At 30.4% G+C, this 16520-nt stretch overlaps 3 protein-coding genes and 1 long non-coding RNA gene across 5 annotated transcripts; 3 read left to right on the top strand and 1 right to left on the bottom strand.

Moving 5' to 3' along the window:
• The first annotated feature begins 4382 nt into the window (after window positions 1-4382).
• LOC127741169 (uncharacterized) lies at window positions 4383-5334 on the top strand. Its single transcript, XR_008002141.1, has 3 exons — window positions 4383-4501; window positions 4984-5151; window positions 5252-5334. It is a non-coding gene; the product is annotated as an uncharacterized LOC127741169 (long non-coding RNA).
• A 114-nt stretch (window positions 5335-5448) lies between these two features.
• Window positions 5449-7067, top strand: LOC107460853 (transcription factor TGA3). Its single transcript, XM_016079270.3, has 5 exons — window positions 5449-5546; window positions 5624-5690; window positions 5782-6053; window positions 6213-6440; window positions 6705-7067. Exons 1-5 carry the CDS (start codon window positions 5508-5510, stop codon window positions 6855-6857), a joined length of 759 nt encoding a protein of 252 aa, XP_015934756.3. The 5' UTR covers window positions 5449-5507; the 3' UTR covers window positions 6858-7067.
• A 940-nt stretch (window positions 7068-8007) lies between these two features.
• On the top strand, window positions 8008-10536 carry LOC107460812 (uncharacterized). The gene is made up of 5 exons (XM_016079222.3): window positions 8008-8440; window positions 8798-8872; window positions 9153-9292; window positions 9817-9954; window positions 10166-10536. Exons 1-5 carry the CDS (start codon window positions 8176-8178, stop codon window positions 10361-10363), a joined length of 816 nt encoding a protein of 271 aa, XP_015934708.1. The 5' UTR covers window positions 8008-8175; the 3' UTR covers window positions 10364-10536.
• A 134-nt stretch (window positions 10537-10670) lies between these two features.
• On the bottom strand, window positions 10671-13998 carry LOC107460811 (phosphopantothenate--cysteine ligase 2). Of its 2 annotated transcripts, none has more exons than XM_016079219.3 (10): window positions 13709-13998; window positions 13433-13580; window positions 13144-13267; window positions 12987-13031; window positions 12824-12909; window positions 12305-12357; window positions 12135-12194; window positions 11776-11877; window positions 11266-11385; window positions 10671-11185 (listed from the first exon to the last, which is right to left on the bottom strand). In XM_016079219.3, the coding sequence occupies exons 2-10, from the start codon at window positions 13578-13580 to the stop codon at window positions 10940-10942; spliced, it is 984 nt and encodes a 327-aa protein (XP_015934705.1). In that variant the 5' UTR covers window positions 13709-13998; the 3' UTR covers window positions 10671-10939. The 2 variants fall into 2 exon arrangements, with proteins under 2 accessions (XP_015934705.1, XP_015934703.1); XM_016079217.3 differs by having other exon boundaries at window positions 13714-13998.
• Between the last annotated feature and the right edge of the window lie 2522 nt (window positions 13999-16520).

Here is a 16520-nt window from a genome sequence, read left to right as displayed (position 1 = left end):
ATATAATATTTTTTATACTATAAAAATTACTTACATACAATCTTTAATCATTAAATTATAATTGTTTTTTTATATAATATAAAATAGAATTTAATTTTAATAATTACTGTGAGTGTAAATTAATTTTATACATATATTTAATCATGTAACACTATATCATAAAAGATAATAATTATTTTTATTGATTATGTTAATAGTCATTTAAAAAGACAAATATAATTATATCACTGAATAAAATATTTTATACGTTCAATACAATAAAATTAAAATCTATAAAATATATACATCTTATATAAAAATGTAATTGTCAGGCAGACGCTAATTATCATAATAATGATAATAATATTATTAATGTAATATATAAAATTTAAATAAAAAAACTTTAATATTATTACTATACCCTGAGCCACTTGTTGATTTTTGTTATTCTATTTTGGTTTTTTGTTTTTGTTTTCGTTTTTTTGGCTTTTTTAAACTATATTTAATAAACTATAAGGTTTTACAATCTAATAATTATATATTATCACATTAATAAAAGTAATTAATTTTTAAATTTGTTACTTAAAAATTTATTTATATGTATAAATTCGATTAGAACCGTACACAATAAAAGTAATTAATTTTTAAATTTGTTACTTAAAAATTTATTTATATGTATAAATTCGATTAGAACCGTACACAATTTTTTACTCTATCGGTTCATCAATTTTTTTTAAATAAATAAAATGGAGTAACATATTTAGGAAATACTTTTACCTGTGCAGTTCATATCGGTCTTCATGTGCTCCTAAATTAAAAAATTCTTAAAAGCTTTCCATATATTTATTTAATTTGAAATTAGATAACATTACAAATGATATCTTTTACCTTATAAAAGTTACACTAACTCCTTCGAAAATTAGATAACATTTTTATCTGATACTTTTGTATTTTGAAAAATAGAATATTCTTACAAATATGACATTGATTATCCATGCATTACCATGATTAGGGGTGGCAAACGGGTCTAAACTCGTCGGACTAAATTCGTCGGTCCGGTCCGCGTAATTCGCCAAAAAAGACGGATTGGATTGAAAAATTGGGACCGCTAAATAACAAAAACCCACCTAATCTGTACCGCTTAAACTGCGAGCTTTGACGGGGCGGGTGGGCTTTCCCATCGGACTTAGTATTTTTTTTGCTAGGGGTATTTTTACAATTTTTTTTGTCAAAACCCAATTTCTCCCAACCCAACTTACAAGAGAATGAAGATGAAAATTGAGTGTTTTGCTGATCAGACCAATTTGGTGACCAATTTTCAGTTTAATCTGATTTGGTCCAGCTCAAAACCATGGCATTTTCAAACGGATATGCATGTTCACAAGTTGATGATATTTTAGAACAAAGATTTTTTTAGAGGTCTGCTACACATACAAGCCTTTTTGGCTTACAAGCTATACAAGTTGGTCTAAGTCCAAGAAGAAAAGACACGCACCATTCCTTTAAAATCGAGTGTCCAACACACGCGTCCATTATGCCACACTCTTCCTCTTCTTCCTCAATCACAACGCAAACCGTCAATATTCAAGGGACATTCGAAACAAAAGACACGTTCCAACTTCTCGCGAAGAGTAGAAGAAATCAAGAAGAAAAGATACAAATTTTCATAAAAAATCACCAGAAAAAACGAAGAAATATTATTCAAGGTATTGTTTTACTGTTCTTCTAGGTTTTTTTTTCTAGATTGTCTCTGCTATGTGTCTCATCCTTAACCAGAAAAACATTAAAAGATTTCAAGAAGAAAGATACTGTCTCTCCCATATTTTGGGTGTATTTCTTAAATCCTTTGGGTATATTTTTGTAATCCTTTGGGTGTATTTCTGTAATCCTTTCTGTAACCGTTTAAGTGTATTTCTGTAATCGTTTGATTTATTTCTATAATCATTTGGGTGTATTTCTGAAGTTCCATTATCTTCAAAACAATTTCAAAGTTTGATTTCAGAAACCATGAAAGTTGAAAAAAAAAAACGAAGCATGAAGGAGATCCAACAAATTTGGCAAGAAATTCGAAAAAAGAAACGAAATCTTTTGAAAAATGGAAGTTATATATTTGCGCGTTAATTGATTTGAATTGGTTTAAAAGTCTCTTAAAGAGGTACGTAACATAAGCAGCGTGTTTACTGAGTTTCGTTTTCTTTAGACTTGTAAAGTTTGTAAGCGCAAGACACTTGTATGTAGAGATTAATCCTATTAATTAATAGTTAAAAATTAAAAAAAAATATTTGGCGGGCTAAGCCTGCCGTTAGACAGAACGGATTAAGATTCTAGGACCGTCTCATTAGGCGGGACGGGACGGACTTTTCCGCTTGACACCCCTAACCATGACAAATCAAGATTTATAGTATTGTGTGCACTGCATAATACCATATAACATTAATTAGTTCATAATTAATTAACTAATTTATGTACTGCTTTTATTTCAAATTAAATGTATTCTTTTAATAATTAAGACAATTACTAAATTTTATTGAAAATATAAACAATAAAAAAGGACAAAAAAATATTATTAATACCATTTTTTTCTATATTGATTTTTTTATTTCTAATTTTTTCTTTTTTCTATTTAATAACAAAGGACACAATAGATAAAAATCTAATTAAATTAATTAATATTTCTTAAAATTTAAAAATAATATTTAATTTGTAACAAAAATAAAAATAAAAAGAGACAATTAGTTTGAAATAAAGAGAATACTAATTAGTGGTTATAATTAATCATGAACTTTAATTTACTTTCTCTAAAAATCCAGTTAGCAAATAGGTATATCATGCAATACCACTTAGCAAAGAGGAAGTTACAACTTTTCCTTTTCCTAATCTTTTTTATTTATTTTTTTTTAAAGCTACATGTTTGCGTCAAACATTCTTTTTCATAGTAGTGTCAGCTGTTTACGCGTAATACAATTTTTTTATGCACCAACTAATAGGGTCCATGAAGCAAGAAATTTTATTTAAATAATCATAAGTGGGATCGATAATTATATAAGCACATAAACATCAACCAGCAATTATTTTTTTCCCATCGGAATCTTTTAAAAGACACAGAAAACTTACTCGACAAGCTATGAGTGCAACTAGGTATGTGATTATTCAACATGGATAATTCTAACTGGAGATGAAATTTCAGTTATTAACATGATTCTTTTGGTATATAGTTTATTGTGCACAGCACAGAGATGAAAAACATAGAGGTGAGAGTAAAGAGTGAAGATCATAAATATTTACACAACTATATTACGTGTACACTAAAATCAGCTATCAAAGTTAATTATTAGTATAAAATATATATTAAAATATAAATATACATTGAAAATAACTAAACATGTATTTTAGTATACGAATATCATTTTTGATATTTGTATTATACTATATACAAATATTTTATTAATGAATTTTTTTTATGATACAAAATGTAAGTTTTTACTATATTATTACAATTAATCTACTATGAATTTGAATTCTATTTAACAGTTAATTAATAGATTAAGATAAGATTTAAATCGCTTCAACGTAAGAATAAATTAATTACTCGACCAAACCAAATTAGCTATCAGAGCATTACTAAATTTGTACGAGCATTATTGTAATGTTTATATTTCAATTTCCCTTGATAACATATGATATAAAATGAATGTTAAAGTAACCGAATTTTACAACAAGAGTTGATTAAAACAAACACTTTTAACATTAAGAGATACATGAAGACCAAAGTATCACAAATAATTTAAAATTTCTCTAATGGGGCTAGTTATCTATACATGCATGGCCTTTTGGTAGCAGATAGATTAAATAAAAAGTGGTGCTATCGTTCGTTAGAAAAATCCAAAAATCATATAAAACGCATAGAGTTTGATAATAATTTGAGAGATCACTACAGTTGAAAGTCAAAATAAGGGGGAAATAAAGAAATTATTGATTAAAGTTGAACTCACACACTGTTATTGATGCATATTAGGTGATGGGGAAAAAAGAAAAAAAGAAAGTTGAAAACTGGCCACTTTAAGAAATCTTTATCTCCTCTTTTATGAAAAAGCATTTGTGTGTGTGTGTGATCCATGTCGTTATTATGAGAAACCATATTATAGAGTTGAAGAGACAACAACTTTGGTCGAATATATCTAATAACACTACTTAAATAGTTTTCATGCTCAACTATACCATATTATATATTGATATTATTCATTTATTATTATTATTTAACAAAGTTGAGGTGTCAGGTTTGTAACACTATACATTACTTTGGTTAAACAATTTATTTAATTATTTAGCAATAGCTAAAGCCTTTTTTTCTTTTTCCAAAAACATACAGGATAAGGTTTCTTTGTTCATATATATATAATCTCCTTCTCCAAAGTTTCTAGGAATAAATATATAATGATACTAATGATAGAGGAGTTATATACATGTTCTGCAGTAAGGCAAGGTTTTTTGGCATCTGGTTTTCCTAGCTAGCTGCAAATAGGTATGTCATATGTCACTAGCTATATATGTGTTCCTAAACTGTATTTACTATTTTACTATGTAGCACTACTTATTAGTTAAATTTGAAATTCTAACCATTTTTAATGTACTATATTGTTTAGTTAGTTATTTTGTGTGTGTGTGTGTGTGTGTGTGTGTGTTATAGCAAGTTTTTGCAGAAAACTCACATGAATTGATATGATGATGTATTTATTGAAAATGGAAGGAATATGAGAAAATCAGAAGAACCAAAACATGTTATTTCAGTGTTTCTTGAGACCTTATTCTCTGTATAGACTCTGCATCCTTCAATAGTGATTCAATCCTTAATAGTATGTATTATTCTACATTCTGGGAAGTGCTAACTAGCATGCATGTCATGCTTGGAATATTCATATGAGAATGAAATGAAGAGAACATTGCATGTTTGTTAATTATTATTGTGTGTCAAATTAATAATGATGCACCTTTTTTCTTGTTTAGAAACAACCCTTTTTTGCAGGAAATAGAAGAAAATCAATGGATATATTTGAGACATTCCCACAAGTTAGCATGTGGGGTGACAACTTTAAGGTTGATGGTGGCCTCATAAATTCAATCACTTCTCCAATGTTGTTGATGAGCACAAGCACCATGGCCATGGATAACAAGGTTGATTAATTAGAGAGCATGAGTTTTTTCTATCAGCTTTATTATTATCTTCTAATCTAGATTGTAATTTGTAACCAACTTTTGAATTTGATTTCTACAGCCTGAATATGTTCCACATGAATTGAGGGAACAATCTAGACAAAATCAAGAGGCTACCAATAAAGATGTTAGTAAGGTAATGAAATTTCATGAGAGTGTTACTCTTAAAACATTTGCAATGTATCTTGATCATGAATCGAAAAAAGGTAGCGAAATTGGACTTACAAAGAAGGTAGCCAATGTTTTTGTGTTCTGATTTGTAATTCTGTTCTTGATAGGCTTATGTTCAACAATTAGAAACAAGCCGTTTGAAGCTCATGCAATTGGAGGAGGAGATTGTTAAAGCTAAAAAGCAGGTGATAATGCTAAACTCAAAAACCATATCAATGATTTATGCTCCTTAATCATATATAACTAAAAGGATTCCTTGCAGAGTATGTATATTGGAAACAATCCATTGGATGCTAGTTATATGGGATCTTCTGGATCATTAAACTCAGGTTTGTGAATTCTTATACCAATAGTTTTTTTTAACCTTCCTTACAATAAATTCTTCTATTAAGTGGTGGTCCTTGTATATATGTGAAGCAGGGATTGTTTTGTTTGAAATTGAATATGGAAATTGGATTGAAGAGCAACACAAACTGAATGAAGAACTCAGAAATGCATTCCAAACTCAAGCACCTGATGAACAACTCAATCAACTTGTTCAAACTCTGTTGAATCATTACTCAAATCTTTTCAAGATGAAATCAGATGCTGCAAAGGCTGATATATTCTACCTAATCAGTGGTGTCTGGAAATCATCCGCGGAGCGCCTTTTCCTTTGGATCGGAGGATCTCGCCCTTCGCAGCTTCTAAGTGTAATCTGATTCATATAACATTGTAACTCATTTGCATCAAAAATCTTGCTTCCTTAGAACAAACAGAATATCAATATGAATTTTGGTAATAACAAAAAAATTAAATTGTTAATTGTGGACAACCTCAATTAACTAGCAATCTTTTTTATTTTCTTGCAGATCATTGTGCCACAGCTTGAACCTTTAACTGAACAACAAACTGCTAGCATTAGCAGACTCCGGCTATCGTCGCAACAAGCCGAAGATGCTCTCTCACAAGGACTGGATAAACTCCAGCAGAGTCTTGTCCACAACATTGCAGTTGATCCATTGGTAGCAGGAAACTTTGGGTTTCAGATGGCTGATTCCATTGAGAAAATTGAGGGACTTGAAGGCTTCCTTAACCAGGTAACACAACATCAAATACCTGAATTAGTCTTCAGATCGGACACTTTAGTTCTCAATAAATTTTTATTTTTTAGAAATTCTTGTGGACAATAGAGCGAGTTCAGTCAATAGCAACAGAGAAGATAGACTAGTTATGCAGTGCATCAATCTATCTCCTCTGTTGCTACTGACTGAGCTCTATTGTCCACAATTTTTTATAATTATTCTGGAGACAGATTGGTTCCTCCATCACTAATACATTTATCCGGTCGATAATGAATACAGGCAGATCATCTTAGGCAACAGACACTGATACACATGTCAAGGATCCTAACAACACATCAAGCTGCTCAAGGATTGCTGGCTTTGGGGCAATACTTGCAAAGACTTCGTTCTCTTAGTTCTCTTTGGGCTTCTCGTCCATCTCAACCTCTCTAGATGCTTCTCATTTCATTGCATAGCAATGACTCAAGTTGTGCAAGTCCTTTCCATATCTTTTAATCTATCACTGTCTTTGGATTAATCAAATAGTGACACTGATAGATGAAAGAGAACAATATCTATGCGTATTATGTAGTGTGTACCATGATGCCTACTTATCTATTATCTTGGTCTAGAGAGTTTGCTTGTACATATCATCTTTAATACTATATTATAAAATAATAATATTTGAAAAACAAAATAAATTAGTGAAAACATCCAAAACTTATTTTAACATTCATTAATTATTGTTAGAATTAATGAATACTAAATAAGATAAGTTTAAATTATTTGAGCTTATTTTTTATTGTTTTTCTAACATTATCGATTATAAAATATGAGCCAAAGTTAGAATTTGAGAATCATGTGGTAATGTCATTGATCTTTAGGTAAAGAAAAAAAAAAGGCTTAGTTGTATCTTTGATTTTGTAAAATTGCTCACTGTAAGTAAAATCTCTAAAACAAAAGCATGCAATTAAATACATAAGATAATTAATTTGTTTTGAAAAGAATCACAGTCACATCTTTTTGCAGAGGATGGTGGATGAGAGGTGGGTGATGATGAGAAGACGGCAAGCAATATAGGATTAAAAAAAAAATTTCTAAAGGGAAATAGTTGTTAAAATGTTAAATTGAGAACCTAATCATCTTGGATTAAAATAATAGGACTCTGATATATAAAACAGTATTAAGTATTAACACATCTGAAAAAAATATTTGTTCTAAGATTTTATGTCAGTTTTATGCAGACAATTAGTATTAAGTATTAACACATTAATAAAAATAAATATTTTTTAAATTTATTATTTAAAAATTTATTTAAACACAAAAATCTAATTCAATAATTAAAATTAAATTAAATTGATAAATAATTAAATATTATATAATAAAAATAAACGTTACAATGTATAACTAATTAACTAATTTTTTTAATTTATTTTTTAAGGAATTCATCTAAAAAGAACCGTAAAAATCTTTACTCTCTTAAACTTAAAAAAATTGCACCCCTGAGAATTGAGATTGAGGGAAATTTCAGAAAAATAATTAACAAAAAGAAGGAAAGGAAAATAAGAACTGCAAAAATTCAAAGATTCTATAAGATTCACATATTAAACAGAGGTTCGTTGTCATTGAGGGCCATCACGTATTCTCTTCCTTAAACTTCCACGACCCTCCCCCGAAAAAAAAAAATTTGCACTTGGGTGGTTCTGGTTTCTGCGTTGCATCGTTGCGTTGATTTTCAGGTGGAAGAGCTTCCAAATTTCACCGGAACATTATGAGCAATTTGATAACCCTGTGTAGGCCTCACACACTGTTCTTCTCTTCTTTCATTACTTGCAGACACCAGTTTCAAACCAGGGCTTCTTCTTTTCGGAACCCTAATTGCAATTCCCGTTTTCCCTCTTTCTCGTTATACTCTTCCTGGCTCATCGATTCCTGGGGTTCGAGCAGGACTGGACTATGGTTTCGCGTTAATCAGAGGAGAACTCTGGCCAAGGCTTCAAATTGGGACGAACAACAATCCCCGTATGAAACCCTTGGTAAAATACTGAAACTTTTCACTCTAAAGTTTGTTCCTTTTCCCGAAAACAACGAAAATGGAAGAAAAGGAAAAAAAATTTCAGCCGAAACAGAGTCTTGCAGCTGAAAAGACTACCGATTATAATTTGGGTTTCGCTAAAGTTGAAACTTTTTACTGAATTTTTTTTTTTTGGAAAACTTCTAGTTATTATTGAATTCAATGCATTTGGGGTTGTCACCTTCATTCGTGAATGGTTGTTTGTGTAGTGGTGTAAATGATGTTAGCCTTTGTTGTAGGAAGAGAATAGGGATGGAAAAATTCCCATGGATACTTGTTTTGACAGTTGATTCTTCAATTGACTATGCTGAAACAACAGAATTGGACAGAGATGCTGATGAAGAACAGATAAAGAGCGCTTATCGACGATTGGCTAAATTCTATCATCCAGATGGTATGTAACTATATATGTTAATTCCAGCCACTGCTTCATTGAAGGGTTGTTTGTAACACTGATTTATGATGGCCTACCTTATCACATCTAGAAGCAATATGTTCATCTGTCTATTTAACTTGAAGCTTAGCATCTGCAGCTACTTTGCATTGTGGCGTTTACATCTTGTTTTGGATACTAGTAGTTTGCTAGAAGTACGGTTCCACTGTGCTTGTGTTGTTTTCTAAGATGAACTTAATGTCTGAATACATATAGTAACTCTACTTCACTATTCCCCCAGTCTATGATGGTAGAGGATCCCTTGAGGAAGGCGAAACAGCAGAAGCTAGGTTCATTAAGATCCAAGCTGCTTATGAATTGCTTATAGACGATGAGAAGCGAAGACGGTATGATATGGATAACCGAGTCAACCCTATGAAGGTAATATCTTTTATGCATCTGACTACCTTCACAGTTGATTCTATTACTTGTTAAGTTTTATCTTTCATAGAGGAACTTCAATATATTTAACTTTTGTTTTTCTAACTTTTAACATTTTTAGAACATGTGTGCATTGTCTTTTAATTTCTATACTTCAAAGGTTGGTGGGTAAAACTATGTCTACGATTGTTACAGTTCCACATACAAAGTGTTGTCATATTGATATATTAAACTGCCTTATTCTTCGATCTTACAATCCTATAGCAAAGTAGGACATGCTATCAATTTCTTCCCTTTGTATAAGCGTGCCAGATTGAGTTACTTAATCAGATATTACTATTTTGTGTTTCCTATGGAGATTGCACTTATCAATTTCTTTACTTTTTTATCTTTTGAATCATAGGAGTGTCTAAGTTTGATTTGTGAACCGGGACCATATCCTTTCTTCTTTTTGTAATCTCATAACACATTACTTCTCTTCATATTATCAAATGTCAATTGAAGTGGTGTTTTGATTCCTTCAGGCGTCTGAGGCATGGATGGAGTGGCTAATGAAAAAGCGAAAAGCTTTTGATCAACGTGGTGATATGGCAGTTGCTGCTTGGGCTGAGCAGCAACAGCGAGAGTTGAATCTACGTTTCCGTCAACTTTCTCGTTCAAAGGTATTAGGGCATACTTAAAATTTATCACTTCCAGGTTTGAGTGAATTTTAAAGAATACAGGGCATAAATTAAGTCAAAACAACAGTTATTTTGAATAGAAGGAAGTAGTTTTTCACCCTAAAGTAGAATTTGTGTTTTGAAATGGCAACAGTATCACATGGTTATGTTTTTCTTTAGTTTTATGTGACTGAAATAGTTTGTAAAATCTTAGATGGATCCTGATGAGGCAAGGAAGATTCTAGCTAGAGAGAAGGCAGCTGCTGCTAAGAATTTCTCCAATACCCTTAAAAGGCACACACTTGTTCTCAAGAAAAGAGATTTGATGAGAAGAAAGGCAGAGCAAGATCAAGATAAACTTATCAGCCAGCTCTTGGCGGCAGAAGGTCTTGAATCAGATAGTGATGAATGAAAATGGGACATAATTCCCACTTATCAATAGCTAATATTTTATTCAATACCATAATGTTTCCTCCCCAAATCTAATTCATTTTTAATTATATTATTATACGGAATATAGGTGTACATATATGCATTTTGTAACTTATATATAGTATAAAGATGAATGAGATTTTTCTTTCCCAATTGTAGCACTTAATTACTTTGATAGGAAATCCTGTATGTATATGTAGTTATGGTAATTGTTATCTTTAAAAATTATGAATTATTGATTTTTCTTTCTCCCATCAATAATTGAGATGTATCATGTACTATACTTTAAACAAGCTAAATCCAATATGGTTAAATATTAAAAAAAGTAGAAAACTTGTAACCTTGATACAGTACATTAAAATTTAAACTACTTATTTCTCCCATTGAAACTATCTCCTTTTTAACACTATTTCTATTTTCTCTTCCTTCATTTACTAAAACCACAATTTCAATATATCTATATTGTGTAATCCTTTTCATTTTCATGGTTTTATTACATACAACGAGAGTTGAGTTGTCATGGAATTGCAACATGGAGAAGAAGCCAAAAAGTGAATCACCTCGTTCTCTTAGAATCCTCAATGTAAGCTGAATGTCTCTGAGAAAGAAGCTTAATGAGGGGATTCTTTACATCATCATCAGCCTTACTCTTATCTCGTTGAACTGTAATCTTGTCGTCAATGGTGACAACCACCACTTGCTCCTTGCGCGTGGAGAGCTCGTTCGCAACAACAGCATGCATATTGTACTTCTCGAGAGCACCCCGCGCCTTATTTAGAAGAATGTTTGAATCTGTCTCTAACTGTTAACCAGGGAGGAAAGGTAAGTATTACAATATTACTCCAAAAAGTTGTAAAGACTAAATATCCAACCCATCAATACCTTGAAAGATATACAAAAAGCAAGGGGTGCCCAATCTTTTCTAAGCACTGATAGCATCTTTGGCACTTGAACAAGTTTCACATCCAAGATGTGAGATCCAGACTGAATTTTATGTTCTACCTGCATAGGATAAATATATAGCAAGTAGATATTACCAAGTCAAGTATATTTTATGAATTGAGGTGTTTTAATTTCAAGATCCTAGCTTTGCAGAGCAATTTTCACGGTAATCATTAATCTCAAAATCACCCTTAAATAGTTCCGATGATTCAATAAATGTTTTTCTGCTCATATTTTTCAGTTTTCACAATCTAAGCAGGACTAATTAAGTTATGCTGTGTTATCTGTATGCTAATTCTCTAAATAATAACTAACTCTAGCACAGATGTTGAAATTGACATGGTTAATATTCTTGTATCTTAACATATTACAAAATCATTCAAGCCATAGTTGAAGTTAATAAGGCATGAAACTTTCATGGAAAGAAGAACCAACATATCAATTTTATACCATGTCCTTCCAAGGAACATAAAAGTCAGATACTGCAGCAGCAAGATAGAACATTGCACGTGGGCCGATATCCTTCATTGGCTTTGAAATGATTTGCAGCATCTACAAAATAAAAAACATATTTATCAATGATCAATTTGTGCCAAGATATATAATGATTAAGCACATAAAGTTAAGCTGCAAAATAACAAGTTGCTCCAGCCATCTGATGAACCCACGGAAATGAAAAATAAAAAATAAACAAATTATTGCTGCCAAACACCAAGACAGGAAGAAACTATATACACCATGTAACAGATTGTGCTGCATTGTTACATAAAATTAATAAAAAGAAATTACAGTGACGGAGTGAAGCTAACCTGAAGATACTCAAATATAGTGCTGAAAGGAAGCTTTAACAGGAGACCACTAGTCACTGGCTGCAATAATATGATATCGTAGTAAGGCTATACTTATTAACAAAGCAAAATGGAATTAGATGGAAAATAAAAAAACAATGAAATGACAAAATCTTAGCTACAGATCATACAGCATGATGATCCATGATGGCGGTCTTCACTGCTTTAGAATAAGCCTCACGGACTGAAGTATATAACAGCATTCACCAAAATGCATTATATTCACCAAAACAGCAATATAAGAAAAAATGAAGTGGGCATGCAAAATAACATCATTGCAAATTACACAATTAAGTATCATTTTGAGTGGTCTTCATCTAAGGACAAGATTAAAAATCAAAGGAAATTGCATTATATGATGAAATTATGTATATGATGGAATCTTGTCCGCCTTTAGTGAATCAAGATAAAAATTACGAATCTTCTAGAGGAAGAAGAGGGGAAAAGAAAATCTTACAAGGAACTTAACATCTTTGTTTTATACAACTAACGACCCACATGATCAAGTCTTTCATTTCAGTTTATCACAATTTTAAGTGCAAATTCTAATGTGAAGCATTGCTAGTAGAGTTATTGGTATCATTTTATTTATATTCTTTTCCTTCCCTTTTTTAATTGTAGTAGAAGAGGATGAAGCAGAAACCAAAGACCTTGAATGTTTAATCTTTCGGTGGCCTCAAAGCATTCAAGTAAGGGATCATCAGGAAGGGATCTACAGAATGGCTGGAAACTTCCTCTGAACAAGAGTTACAGGTAAGTAAGCAACAACACACAAAAAACAAACGTAAAAGAAGGATATACAGAAAAATTCACCTCCGGTACAAGAAGATCACAGCATATCCCGCCTTCAGAAAATACCTACACTATAGCAACATAGTATTCATTCCCCTCCAAGAGATCACCAAACAAATATCCAAGAAAAAGTTTCATTGACAAGAACAAGAACAAGAGCAAATGCAAGAACAAATACTCAGTGGATGTGGCTCCCCTATGACCTGAACTAAAGTTGTCAACATAGCGAACGCACCGCTGCTCCAATGGAGCAGTGGTGCCACCAGAAGTCACACAAACAATTCTCCTACCTATCCCATTTTCTGTGAAGGCAACAACAACAACAACAAAATTCCACCACACATTATGCAGGGCAAGCATAAAAAAAACACAAAAGGAGAAATGCCAATAAAAGAAAGCATAATTTTTAATGGTCTAGAACACAATACAATACGATACAAAAGAGTGTCACTGTCACAATCACTTGCCTGAAGATAAAGAATTCAGCTGAATGAAGTGATTCAATTTCTGAAAGATGTCATTCATATTCTGGAGAGGTGGAGCAGAATCAAAGAACGCTTTGACTTGTGAATCAAGGGTTTTCTCAGGATCTTGGGATCCATTTGGTGCATCCATCTGAAACAATTACACCCACAATGTCATTTATCATTCAAACCCATCAGAGATAACGCAGAAGGAATTAGAAAAGTAAAATATATAACAAAAAAAAAATCAAATTTTTTGGGTGCTCAGGGATAGAATACCTCACCTTGAAGGCTTGAAGGAAAGACTTTCAGATTTGGGGGGTTATTATTCGCACAAATGAAATCCAAAATCAGTTAGTTAGGGAGAAGAATCAGAATCTTACGTTGCATGTTTATGGAGCGATTGGGTTCAAATTTTATATAATCCAAAATTTCAGGAAGAAATAGTTTTGATTAATAGCCGACAATTGGCGCCATGAAGATTTAGATTAACGTGGTGTTTGGAAAGCAAAGGAATTATATTCTCTCAAGAAATCTAAAGTGGAACAGAGCAAGATATTAAAAGCCGAAACTTCAACAATGGCTAATGTTGAGTTAATACTCAATTTGGCTTGAAATTTAAGTCGAATTTAAATTCACTTCTAAAATTATAAATGGCTTAATTCAACTTTTAAATTTACAATAATAATTTATTTAGTTTTATAAAGGGCGTATTAATTTTATATGTTAACTTGTTAAGATTTAAATTTTTTATCTAGATTTTATATAATTAAAATTTATTAGAACTTAGTTTGATAAAGTTTTTACTTTTCAAAAGTAGTTTATAAAAGTTAACTTTTTAAAAGTTGTAGCATTTATATTTGGTAAATCAAATCAAAAACCTTTAATAAATATAAGTAAAATTAATTGGTTTGATAAAATAGTTTTTAAAATTTAAAAATACTATAATAGACATAAATATAAGCGTTAAATTTAAAAATTAGTTAACATATGAGGTTATATTAAACTTTTAAATTTTGAAAAGTACAATCAATTTTAAAAAACTCTATTTTAAGTGCTTTTGAAAGTACCCAAACTACAAGCACAAGTCTTTTTTATTTACTAAACACAAAATCAGAAACTTGAGCTTCTAAAAAGCACAAACATCTCTTCAAAAAGTTTTAGCAAACCAACTCTAGATCTCTTAAAAGCGTAATTGACTCCCTAACATTTTATGAAGCGGACAAGTTTAATTTGAAAATTTTGTAACTTTAAAAGCAGCAATTAAACTTATGTAGTTCTAAGAAATCTTGATTATATAGAAGGTAGGCAAAGAATTTAAATTATAATAGATTAATATATCAAATCAATATATCCTTAACCGAGATTAACTCAAGAATTAATGTGAATTACGATTATAAATTTCGAAATCCAATTTGAGTAGGGATGAACGTGGATCGGATCGGATTGGATATGGTCAAAATTTCGATTCGATCCGCACTAAAATCATCGGATTAGATCGGATCCAATATCCGTAGTTTTTAAAGTTGGATCCGATCCGATCCGCTGCGGATCGGATATCGAATATATCCGCAAAATACAAAAATATTTTTAAAAACTTATTTTTATTAAAAAATATCAATAAAATTCATTTTTTCTATTCTTTTAAATATGTCTACTCTTAAAATAATATTAAACATACTTTTCTTAAATAATGAATTAAAATAATACAACATATATGATAATTATTAGTTGAAATAAAACATAAAACAAATATTTACTTATTTATTTCTTTATTTTTGCAGATACGCGATCGGATATGCGGATACCAACACAAAATCCGCAATCCGATCCAATCCGAAAACCTTGTGGATCGGATCCATATCCGCAATTTTCGTATCGAATTCGGATAAACACCACGGATATGCAGATCAGAATCGATCCATGAACACTCCTAAATTTGAGTCTATTAAAAATTTAAGGATAAAATTAAATTCAACTTTAAATTTTAAGGACGAAATTGAGTATTAACTCGACTAATATTTTATAATATTTTTATTATATTATTATTTATTTTAGTAATTAATTATTTAATTAAGAATATATAAATTAATATATATTAATATACATAAATATATAATAATTATTTTAGTAATTAACTTTTAATAATGACAGATTTTTTAACTTAATTTGTTGAAATCTAACCTTGATTTTGGCTAACTAAACTCCTAATGAATTAGCCAGGATTGATAAATTTAGATGTTTGATGTTAGATACGCCTATTTAAGTTGGTGACCTCCAAACATACCTCAACCCCCAACATTAATTATTTATTAATAGCTTTGATTTTATGCATGGATCAAAACAATTATTTGCAAGTAGTTATAATTATATATACATAAATCTTACGTGTATATAAAAACTAATTATTATATATTTATAGAATAAATTATTAAAATAATATGCAAAAATTTATATCGCTGATAAAAAAAATACTAAAAATTGTTAACGAAAAATAACATTTTAAAAAATTTAATAATGATTAATTTTTTATTTTATTACTTTAAAAATATATTTCTTTAAAGAACTCACCTAAAATTGAGGCGTCTCATCTCACGTGCAAGAGAGACAGAAAGATAAATGAAGATTGTCAAAGCAAAACTACAAAAGTAACATCAATGGAATGGTGGTGAATAACTCATATTTGTTGGGATGGTAGTGGTTATAACTTATAAGATGAACCAACCTTATTAACAATTAGGGATTATGTGACCTTAGGTTTTTTTCATCTTAGTTGTGAATTTTTCAATTCCTTATTTCTCTTTGGGTCCCTTGCCGCTTTCAATTTGTCATTTTATCTTGTATCAACTATAATATAACATACACACAATTTATGTACATAGAAAAAAATGTGTATAACTATGGAATATACTTTTAATCTTTTATCAAATATTAATATTATTGTCAGGATAGTTACAAAAATTCAGTCATTTAGATGGAAAAGGTCATATAACTAATTTTTTGATGTTTTCAACTTTTGTTTTATATATGTTTAAAATTTGGATTTCATGTCTATTGCCTTGGATGTTGCAAACTTACAATCTGCCTTCTT

The sequence above is a fragment of the Arachis duranensis genome, chromosome 8 (genome assembly GCF_000817695.3).
Source record: "Arachis duranensis cultivar V14167 chromosome 8, aradu.V14167.gnm2.J7QH, whole genome shotgun sequence".
Classification (NCBI taxonomy): Eukaryota; Viridiplantae; Streptophyta; class Magnoliopsida; order Fabales; family Fabaceae; genus Arachis; species Arachis duranensis.
The sequence above is the reverse complement of the archived record's forward strand: the minus strand, read 5'-3'. Positions and strand labels throughout refer to the sequence as shown.

Coding starts and splice junctions, on each gene's coding strand:
- LOC107460853 (XM_016079270.3), top strand. CDS start 5,508: ATGCAATTGGAGGAGGAGATTGTTAAAGCTAAAAAGCAG. Junction 5,547..5,623: donor TTGTTAAAGCTAAAAAGCAG/GTGATAATGCTA, acceptor GATTCCTTGCAG/AGTATGTATATTGGAAACAA. Junction 6,054..6,212: donor GCCCTTCGCAGCTTCTAAGT/GTAATCTGATTC, acceptor ATTTTCTTGCAG/ATCATTGTGCCACAGCTTGA.
- LOC107460812 (XM_016079222.3), top strand. CDS start 8,176: ATGAGCAATTTGATAACCCTGTGTAGGCCTCACACACTGTTCTTCTCT. Junction 8,441..8,797: donor ATCCCCGTATGAAACCCTTG/GTAAAATACTGA, acceptor CTGAAACAACAG/AATTGGACAGAGATGCTGAT. Junction 9,955..10,165: donor GTCAACTTTCTCGTTCAAAG/GTATTAGGGCAT, acceptor GTAAAATCTTAG/ATGGATCCTGATGAGGCAAG.
- LOC107460811 (XM_016079219.3), bottom strand. CDS start 13,580: ATGGATGCACCAAATGGATCCCAAGATCCTGAGAAAACCCTTGATTCA. Junction 13,032..13,143: donor AGGGGAGCCACATCCACTGA/GTATTTGTTCTT, acceptor GCTATAGTGTAG/GTATTTTCTGAAGGCGGGAT. Junction 11,386..11,775: donor ATGTTCCTTGGAAGGACATG/GTATAAAATTGA, acceptor TATCCTATGCAG/GTAGAACATAAAATTCAGTC.